Raw genomic sequence first — 10,505 nt, 5'->3', positions numbered from 1 at the left:
GCGATATCTGTGGAACAGGGATGCACCGGCTGTGGGAAGGCAGAGGGCTCTGGGTTTCGCTAGGAATAAATCTCAGCCGTAGGGATGAGTCACAGAAGTGCCAAAGCAAGTGAGCCTGTGAGCTGGCAGAAGCAAATGAGCTTGGTTTTTGCCAAGGTGATATATCAATATATATGGGTTTGTTTATATATATGTATTTTTTTATATATATGTATTTTTATACGTATTTGTATTTATATATGGTGAGCGTGGCAGCGTTCGGCTCCCGGGACTGGAAAAGCATCAAGGCGGCAGCCGAGCCCGGAGCACCAGAGGGAGAGAACATGCAAAAGGCAAACTTTGGCCGAGCCAGAATATAAAGATCATCTCAAGCCAAAAAATAACCGCTCCAAATGGAGCCCGGGCACGGCTCGCAGCGGGTCAGCCCCCAGGGTGGCCTCTCGGAGCCGGCCCTGCGAACCGCCAAGGCTTTCGTTTTGTTGGGGGCTGTATTTTGCTGTGGATTTAATTCATTTGTGCTTTAACCACTGCACGCAGCCCCAGAAATTTGTGGGGGCCCAGCAGCCCAACCCTGCTTTCCGAACCGTGCTTTAACATCCCAGGGCTGGAATTCGTGTCTTACCGAGATGTCGGGATTTGTGCGGAACAGGCTGCGGTGGGAAAGCGGTCAGGTATTAGCATCAATAATTAAGGAGGAAGGAACAAGGGGCACTTCGGCGATGCCGCATCGATCGGGCCGTTGCGGTTTTCTGACCCTTTGCAGAAGCTCGGTTATCCGCACCCATCCGGCTAATCGCTGCTCGGGGACGACACGGAGCGCAGGGCACCGGTGGGTGGGTGGCTTTGCTGGGGCTCGTAACCGGTGCTGGGCACCCAGCGCGTTGCTTTGGTGAGGTTCCTCAGGACGCTGCTGCGTTGGGGACCGCGTGTCCCCCCAAAATCATCCCTCCGCATATTCAGGAAAGGGATATAAAACCCATCAGCGGGGACAACTGGAGGAGATTTGGCTCTTTCCCAGCTCAGAGGTGCCTTCAAGCGTGCGTCAAGGTGCAAGTAAAGCTTGAAAATGGGTTTAAAAAGCTCTGCAGGAGGGTGGTAGGGAGGGGTATGTCCCCACACCCCCACCCCGAGAGTCAGCCACCCCTATGGGGTTGGGGTGAGACCATGGGGTTGCTGCTTTCGCCCCCCAAAGCCGCAGAGCCGGGGTGCAGGAGACACCCAGGATGGGTGCAGGGGATGCGGATCCTCACAGGAGGGAGGGTGCGGTGTCCTGAGGTCCCGCATCCCCCAAAGAGCGGCAACCGCTTGGGAAAAGAGGCTGCAGCCTCCTCGGAGATCAGGGGAAAGGGGGGAAAAAAGCTTTAAAAAAAGAAATCAGAGAGACCCAAAAAGCCACGCACCCTCCTGCGGCACACGTACGTGGTACGCCGTGATGTCCACAGCCCCAGCGACACATGCCAATGTGCCACCCCGTCCTGCAACACACATTCCCCCCTCCCAAAATGTGTCCCAACACGCTTCAAGCACGTACACGCAGCCCCGCCATGCTGCGCCAACCCCGGATCCCACAGCAGAGCTCAACATACCGCAGCCACCCCAAAAAGATGCTGCAAACCCCACCAAGGAGCACCCAGCCGCCCCCCGCTTCCAGCCCATGGTGTGGGAATGGGGGGGGGGGGTTCAGACCACCCCACCAAGGAGACAAGTCATAAACCAGCCCCATCCAGGCATAAAGCGCTTCAGTTTTTATTATTTCTTCACCCAACAGGAGCGCGGCCGGACCCAGGAGAGTCACCCCCAGGGGATAAGCAAAGCAGAAGAGTGAGATTCCACCCCCGACCCCCCTCCCAAATCTCCCCAGGGAGCTGCTGTAGGGCCAGGTGCCCCGTGGAGGACCACCATTAATGGGCGGCAATAACACCCCGTGCCCTGCTCCAGCTCTTTCCCTGCTTGGGGGATTGTTGGGGAAAAATAAATAAATAAATAAATAAAAATAACAAAAAAAAAAAAATCACAGTGGTGCAAAGAGTTGTCGGGGGTGACACCCCTGCTCCCTTGCCCAAAGCTGCTCCTGGAGGATCGGGGATGAAAGGGAAGGAGGGGGAGTAACACCACCATCACCAAAATAATCTGCTCCCGGGGTGGCGACATGGTGAGACCCAGGTCATATCTTCCCCAACTTGGTGCACAATGAAAGAAAATAAATATAAATCAAAGAAAAGGGGGATGGAGGGGCCAAGCAGTGCTGGGCACCAAGGTGAGGGGGGAAAATCAGGTGTCCTCAGCCCCAAAGCACTGCCTTCGCTCCCCCGAGGCGGTGGGGAAGGGTGTCCCAGGGCAGGAGGCGATGGCAGCCGCCCCACGGCATCGCAGAGCATCACGCCGGACCCCAGGGTGAGACCCCATGGGGCAGCGCTCCCCCCCACAAAACACCCCACAGCCCCAAAGCCAGCTCTGCTCCTCCAGCCAGCCCCACTGCGGCCGGAAAAAGGCGCACCAGCCCCCCGGGGACACCTGGGACATGCCCACAGGGAGCCTGGGCCACGGTGAGATCCAGTGGGGAGGGAAGAGTTGAGGGGGACTGTGGTCCCCGGGATGGTTTGGGGAAGGTGCTGGCCCCAAACCTCCTCTTCTCCTCCCCAAAACCTCCTTATTTAGTCACAGCACAGGCAGCTGGAAGCGCTCTCCCCCCCCAAAAAAAAAATGTTCCAAGAAGTGGGGGGGATGTTGGGAAGTAAAAAAAAAAAAAAAAAAAGTTGGGGAATAACCCAGCAGGGAGCTGAGATTCACCCCAAAATAAAAAGAAACAGGGAGAGGAGGCAACGTCCTGCCGGATGGGCAGCAGGATGGGTTATTTTTATTTCGAGCCAGGTTTGCAAAGCTTTTTCAGCTCAAAAAATTAGTTAGATACCAAGCAGAGCTCAGGCTGCTCAAAAACCCTCTGGAACAGAATTAAATATCAAAAAGCCGGAAGAAAAGAGGAGGAGGAGGTCTGGGGGGTGCAGGGGAGGCAGAGCCAGAGGGTCCTGGGGTGACACACACCCCGCAAAGCCTGGGGACAGCACGGCCGTGATTTATGGAGGGCGGCAGGAGGAAACCCGCCGCAAGCCAGCGCGCCGGGACAGCTTCCGGCTGCGGCTGAGCCTGGGCAAAAATATAGGAGGCAAAAAAAAAAATAAAAGAAATAGGGAAAAATAATATATACAGAAAAAAGGGGAAAATAATATAAATAGGGGAAAATAATATATATAAATAGGGAAAATATATATAAAATTTCAGAAAAAATAATATGTATATATAAAGGGGAAAATAATAGATATATTAATAGGGAAAAATCATATATCTATAAAAATAGGGAAAATTTATATATAAATAGGGAAAAAATATATATATAATAAAAATAGGGGAAAGCTGCAAGCAGGACAGCCGCGCTCGGAGCAGAGCTACCCGGGACACATGTCCCTGCAAACAGTCCCAGGAAAAACAAAAAAATATAAAACAAAACAAACAATCCAAAACATTTGTAAAAATACCACCCCTAAAACTTTCATTTAGGGACAGTGTGCATTCGGGTTGTTTTTTTTTTCCTTACTTTTTTTTTTTCTCTCCTGTAATTAAAAAACTCAAAAGGGAAAAGTTAAAAGAAAAATCATTTATTACCGTTTAAAAATCAAGCTCATCGGGATGGTGTCGGACAAGCCGGGACAAAACCGGATCCGGGCTGGGGCGAAGGTGACTTTTCAGCGGCCGAGGGGACGAAGGTCTCCGGGACACCTTGGAACCCTCTGACCGGAGGGGGAAAAAAAACCTCAGTACCCGGCTAGAAAATAAAAAATAATAATAAAAAAAAAAAGGCAGGAGAAGTGAAAAGCCAGAGTTCAGCGGGGCAGAGGCGATGGTGGTCCCTGGCTCGCAAGCGATGGTCAACGCTGGATTTGTCCCCACGCCGCGACCCCTCGCCCGGCGGGAGCTCGGAGAAGGTTTTACACCAGTATCGGGACTGGAAGGGAAGCAGCAGCGAACCCCAAATGAAAAGGCGATGCTGAGGGGGCCCCCCCGGTTGAGAGAAAACCCGACCCAGGCTCTAGTTGAATATAAGTTTTTTTTGGTTTTTTGTTTTTTTGTTTTTTTTTGTTGTTTTTTTTTTTTTTATCTTGATGCAACATCGTTAAAACCGTCACAAATCGAAACAACAGGTCGTTAAAAACGCTTCGCACGATCAGTACCTAAAATGCACCAGGCTCCCAAGCTCGCTTTGTCCGCAAGACCCTTGTGTTTTCCCCCCAAGATTAATTTTTTTTTTTAAATAGTTTTTCTTTTTTAAATAAGCAACTTGTTAAAAAAGAAACAAACAACCCAGCCCGCTCCTCCGCGCAGGATCGGCCCCGCTTTCGCTCCAAGCGCAATTGCACGAGTTATTATTATTTTCTTTTTTTTTTTTTTGCGCAAGAAATAATGTGCATTTTCTTTCCTTCTTCCAACATCGAGGTTAAAATAATATTCCGTTTCCCGAGGGTTAATAAATAAATCTGGTGCATAGTGAGATAGCAGCCAACCGTTTGCAGTCCATATATTACTATATTGCCTTTCAGGTCACCCTAAAATTGTTACCTCTCCCCCCGTCCCACACCCCCCCCCCCCCCCCCACTATTTTTTTTTAAGAGCATAGATAATTTTAAATCTCTATAAAACAGTATTATGTAACCCAATTGATTCCTGTATATAGTGCATTCGGCTTCTTCCCAACATCGTTAAATTAACTCGGATATTATTTGCATGCTATTACATACAAACTTTTAAGACTCGTGTATTTTTTTTTTTCTTTTCTAAAGGATTTTAGGTTTGGTTTGTTTTTTTTTTTTCGTAAATCACCAAGCAAAATATAGGCTCAAGGAAAAAAAAAAAAGGCAAAAAACTAACTAATTTCTACATATTTACAAGGGTAAATAAGTTAAATGTGGCTCAGGTTTGCCAGCCGGGGGGAAGGGGGGGGCGCGGCGGGGCCGGGCAGGGCTCAGCGCTGCCGGGGATCCCCCCGGCCGATCCGTGGCGACCCCTTGAAAATGAAAATAAAAATCAAATTGGGGGGAGAAGGGGGGTGAAACACGCAGGATGGGGGGGTGGGGTGGGTGGACGTTGAGGGAGGGGGGAGAAGCCACCTGGATGGCGCTGATGCTCCCGGGGGGGGTGGGGAGGCGCGCCGTACACGTCCCGCATGCAGGCTGGCTCCAGGTCTGCCGTTCCCCCCACCCCCCCCCCACCCCCGCAATGGGGTGTGGGGGATTCGACTTCCCCCTCCCCAAAATTTCAGGGGGAAAAAATAATAATAATATTATTTTTCTTTTTTGTACAAGCAGAGGGTTCTCTCTCCCCACGTGGGAAGGGGTGAGGAAGAGGAGGGGGGGGAAAAAAGGGGACCCCCCTACACACACACATAACCCCCCCGCCCCCGGGGGGTTTGCGGCTCACATGAAGAAGTCGGCGGCGGGTTTGGGGGCGGCGGCTGGGGAGGGCTCCCTCGGGAAACCCCGGCCGGCTAATTTCTCATATTTTTCTTTGTACAGATCCCTTTCCTTGGCCAAGCGGGTCACCTCCTGCTTGAGTTGCTCCACCTGGCTCTGGAGTTGACATTTCTCGTTCTCCAAGATGTGCCTTTGCTGGACCCGCTTGTAACGGCAGGATTGAGCGTAGCCCCGGTTCTTCAAGGTCCTCCTCTTCTGCTTGAGGCGGATCACCTCCTCCTTGCTGAAGCCCCGCAGCTGCCGGTTGAGCTCCCGCACCGACATACTCACCAACTGATCGTCGGAGAAGCGGTCCTCCAAGCGCAGGTGGTGGTGATGATGGTGGTGATGACCGGGATGGTGATGGGCGGCCGGCGGTAGCTCCTCGCCACCGAAAGGCTGAGGCCGGAAAGGCTCGTAACCTTGATGGTGATGATGATGATGGTGAGGGGCACCGATCAACGCCTCCACCGCGTCCTCCGGCGTCAGGTTGAGAGCTTCGGGGTTGAGGTGATGCTGGTAACCCGACATCCAGTACAGCTCCTCCAGCTGCGGTTTGGAGCCCAGGGAGGCGGCGGTGGTAGTCGGGGGACCCGGAACCGGTTGCCCACCGGGACTGGGAGCGCAGAAACTGGGCGAGGAAGGCACGGAGGAGCAGGGCGTGCTGAGCGGGGTGGAGGAGAGGGAGCCGGCGGGTAGACGGTGGCACAGCCGCTCCGCCTCCGCCGGTTCCTTCTTCACTTCGAACTTCATCAGGTCGAAATCGTTGACGTATTCGATGGCGAGGGGGCTGGTGGGCAGCTCCGCGCTCATGGCCAGCTCCGAGGCCATCTCAGTCCATGGAGGGACCGGGGGTTGATCCCCCGGGCACCGCCGTTCAACGAGGCTTAGGGGTCCCGAAGGCTTCGGGAGCCTCCTCCCGCCGGGCGCCGGGACTCCGGCTGCGGGGCGATCGGCTGCCCCGACGGGGCTCCGCTCCCGGGGGCGACCGGGCTCCGGGAGCCTCCGACGGGGCTTCGCTGTGGGGTTCAGCCCGAGCTCCGGGAGCCTCCGACGGTGCTGTCCTCCGGGATGCAGCCGAGCTCCGGGACCTTCGGAGGGGGCTCTGCTCCGGGATGCGGGGTTCAGCCGGGCTCCGGGACTCTCCGACGGGACTTTGCTGCGAGGTTCAGCCCGGCTCCGCTGTCGGGATCAGCCGGGCTCCGGGATTCTCCGACGGGACTCTGCTCCGGGTTGCAGGCAGATCCCTCCGTCGGGGCTTTGCTCCGGGGCTCCACACCGCTCTGCGAAGCGGGGTTGAGGGGTTTCGCTGCAGGAGCTTCCTTTGGGGTTCCGGGACCCTTCTCCGGGACTCGGCTCCGGGCTGCAGCCGGGTTCCAGGACCCTTCCTCGGGGGCTCGACTTCGAGTTGCAGCCGGGCTCCGGGACCCTCCTCCGGGCTGGCAGCTCTCCCCGCACCGGGAAGCGGAGCCCCGTGGGTGCGGGACCGGACTCTCTCCAGCACGACCGGGCAAGTCTCCGCCACTGCCTGCGGCCGCTTCCCAATGGCGAGGAACAGGCAGCGCCCTGCCCGCCCCTTCCTGCCTTCCCCTGGCACCTGCCCCGGCCCCACCTCCCCGGGCTGCGAGCCTTCCCCTGCCCTCCTCCTGGACACGGCGCCCCGGGGGCGGGGGCGACACCCCCTGCCCGTTCCCTGCCCGCGCCCGGCGCTGCCGCCGCCGCCGAAGAGCTGAATGGAGCCCGAGCGCCTTATATAGGGGGGAACGCGGCCCGGCCCCGCCTCCCGGGGGCGGGACCAGCCGCTCGCCCACCTATCGGCGAGGCGCTGGCCCGTCTCGATTTGCATATCCCCATGGTAACGCCCCCCCCCCCCGGGGTGGTTGTCTATCTCCGCCGGGCTCGGAGATCGGAGGAGCGGAGGGGGGACCGTGCCCCGGGCATCCCCCCTGCGTGCCCCGGGCATCCCTCCTGCATCCCCCCGGCATTCCCCCCTTCCCCCCCCAGGCATCCCCCCGGACATCCCCCAGGATCACCTCTTTATCCCCCCCAGGCATCACCCCTACATCCTCTGGCGCATCCCCCCTTCATCCACCCCGGGCACCCCTGCTGCATCCCCCTGCATGCTCTGGGCATCCTCCCTTCCCCACCCCGGGCATCCCTCTTCCCCCCCTGCATCCCTCCCTTACCCTCACAGGCATCCCCTGGGCATCCCCCCTGCATCCCTCCTGCATCCTCCCTACATCACCCAGGCATCCTCCCTTCTTCCCCCCCAGGCATCCCCCCTGCATCCCCCTGGCATCCCCCCCTGTCAACCCCCGGCTTCACCCCCACAGCACCCACCGACCAGCCCACACCGGGCTGAGCGAGGAGCTGGGGGGAAAAAATAGAAAAGAAATTACAATTTCCTCACAAAGAGATGGGAAAGACCCCAAATTCGGCATTATCAAGCCCAAAATCAGGTTGCGCGCTGCCTTGCTGCATCCCGTGTCCCTGCGGGCGCCAGGCCCAATGTCGGGGTGCAGCCCCTTCCCCACCTTGGTTGTTCCAGGTGGGAGCAGCCGGGCTCATCCTTGCAGGAAAAAAAAAAAAAAAATTATATATATTTTTCAGATTTTGGGGAATTTTTCGGGGTGTTCCCACAAGCCGTTGGTGGTCGGGGAGCATCCGCCTGCATGTGCGCTGGTGAGGCTGGACCAGTTTTCGCTGCCACCTCCGGCTTCGTGTCGCGGGAGGTGACATTTTGCGCTTGACACATGGCGAGGAGCATCACGAGGAGCGTCACCAGCTCGAGGACACAAGGACTGCGACCATGGGGTGGCAATGGGGTGCTGAGCCCAGCGCGGGATGAGACCCTGGCCTGGATGTCGCCGTGCTGGTCCAAACCCTGTCACCTCATGCCTGGTGCAGCACGGGAGGGGACAAGGATGTTTGGGAGTGAAAGCTGGGGTTCACGCTGGTGGGGTTGGGTGGGGTCAGCTTTAGGATGGGGACATGCGCTGAAGTCACACAGCAGCCTGGGCACAGCTGGTCCCCACAGCAAGGTGATGGAGGGAAACTGAGGCACAGGGGCGGCCGCCATTGAATTGTCCCACCAAACCCCAAGGGACGAGCAACTTCACGCCACAGGGGCTGTTGCCACCCACCTCCCACATAGCAACCCCTCTTGGGACCCAGGATTGTCCCCAGCGCCCCGCAGGATGCGGCCCAGAGTCCCACTGCATCCCACCCTGGCTGCATCCTGCCCCGGCTGCATCCTGCCCCACTGCACCCCATGGGACGTGTGTGTGGGGGGTGACAGTCCCGACGTGGGGACACTGCCCTCCATGGGTGCTAATTCAAAAAAGCGGGGATTATTTGGGCCTAATTAATGCAAAAAAGGCTTTTTTTTTCAGGGTGGGGGAGAAAATCCTTTATCTTGCCGCATTCCCAGCAATTAAAATCCTCCATCATTTTTTTTTTTACTGGATCTGGCCTCTGGAGGGTTTGGGGTTCTTGTTGTCCCCATCCATGTCTTTTTCCTATCAAAGTAAAACTGTGTTGGGGCAGATGGGGGGGGAGGGTTGTCCCCCCCCGGGCAGGGTCATGGATGCAGGTAAAGCCCCATGTGTGTCCCCTGGGACCCCGGCGACACTGCTGGTTATCCCATATTGGACAGCCTGGGATACAAATGTCCCATACTGGAGACCCCAAACGTGGGCAGGGGATAACAGGATCCCCCCCACCTTGGGAAGGGAGGGGGCAGAGAAGGGGACAAGAAGGTCATTTTGATATTTTTGCAAGATATTTGCAAGAAAAAAACCCTTTCATGGGATGTTTTTAACCCGCATTTCCTTAATTGTGGGACCCCAAACGCAGCAGCAGTGTCAGCAGTGGGATGTCGGGGTCCCACATGGGGCAGGAGTGGCGGGGGGGGGGGGTCCAGGATGCGGTGTCACCTCCCTACCCCCGGCACTGCCATGTCCCTCGCACCCTGGGGACACCCGCCCCCCCATCAGCAGCTGCCACCCACCATGGGACAGGAGCGACGAAGGGATTAGGAACAGGCCGGGCTCCAAAGGGACCGTCGCTCGCCTGCGTCACCACCACCCGGGGGGGTAATTTTAGCGGGGTGGCCGGGTACAGTCACACTGCCGGGGCAGCGCGGCTGGGCCCCGTGGCATGTCACCAGCCCTCCCCACCAAAGCCAAACCGGTCATCTAAGTTTACTCGCAGGCGATCGAGTGACATAACCAGGTTGGTGGCCGCGGGGATGGCAGCGGGATGGCGTCACCTTTCGCTTTTAGAGCGGGCAGCTCGTGTGCCCCTTTAACCCTTCGAGCGGGGCCGGGTGCCCCCGCGAGTGCTGCCTCAGTTTCCCCAGTTGGTTGATGGCGCACAGCACCCGGTCTGGGGTGCTGCTGGCTGGGGAAGCCCTCACGGGGACATCAGCCCATGGCGAGGGTGACGGCCACCACGATTCACCCCCACGAGCCGGCAGTACCATCTTGGCGATGCTCCACCAGCATCCGCAGCGCGAATCCAGGTATTGCTGCCTGGAGAAGGGTCGGAAATGATTCTGGGAGGAAAAATCATGCAAGGAGGCTGATGCCCACGGTGGGACCAGGTTTGAGCATCGAAGAGGAGGTGGAGAAGGAGGGCAGGGGACAGCCACCCTGATGACAGGCAGAAAAGTGAGCCGGCGGGTGATGGCACCTGCTTCCCCGGCAGGGGACCAAGAACTGTGCCAGCAGCGCCCGTCCCAGGAGGGTTTTCCAGGAAATGTTTACGATGTCCTCCAGAAACGCTGCCCTGTGCCACCCCTCCGGCCAAGGCACCCCCCAGGGCATGTCCTTGCCAGGGGTGGGGGGCCCTGGGACAGCCCATCTACGCTCCCACCACCGCAGCGTCCCCAGCTTCATGGAAAGGCCGGATAAACCAAGGGGGCCCATCACCGAGGCGTCGGGGCTGCCGGGGATGGGGTGAGGAACCTGTCAGGATTCGGCGACACCTCTCCAGGGGCCGCGT

The 10,505-nt window shown here is 57.3% G+C and overlaps 1 protein-coding gene across 1 annotated transcript; it reads right to left on the bottom strand.

Annotated features, from left to right (window-relative positions):
- Nucleotides 1-5,319: 5,319 nt before the first annotated feature.
- On the bottom strand, nt 5,320-7,168 carry MAFA (MAF bZIP transcription factor A). The gene has a single exon (XM_054191715.1). The coding sequence runs from the start codon at nt 6,330-6,332 to the stop codon at nt 5,466-5,468; it is 867 nt and encodes a 288-aa protein (XP_054047690.1). The 5' UTR covers nt 6,333-7,168; the 3' UTR covers nt 5,320-5,465.
- Between the last annotated feature and the right edge of the window lie 3,337 nt (nt 7,169-10,505).

Source organism: Rissa tridactyla, chromosome 2, assembly GCF_028500815.1.
Source record: "Rissa tridactyla isolate bRisTri1 chromosome 2, bRisTri1.patW.cur.20221130, whole genome shotgun sequence".
In the NCBI taxonomy this organism is placed as follows: Eukaryota; Metazoa; Chordata; class Aves; order Charadriiformes; family Laridae; genus Rissa; species Rissa tridactyla.
Note: the sequence above shows the minus strand (reverse complement) of the source record. Positions and strands in the feature narration are given on the sequence as shown.

Coding starts and splice junctions, on each gene's coding strand:
- MAFA (XM_054191715.1), bottom strand. CDS start 6,332: ATGGCCTCGGAGCTGGCCATGAGCGCGGAGCTGCCCACCAGCCCCCTC.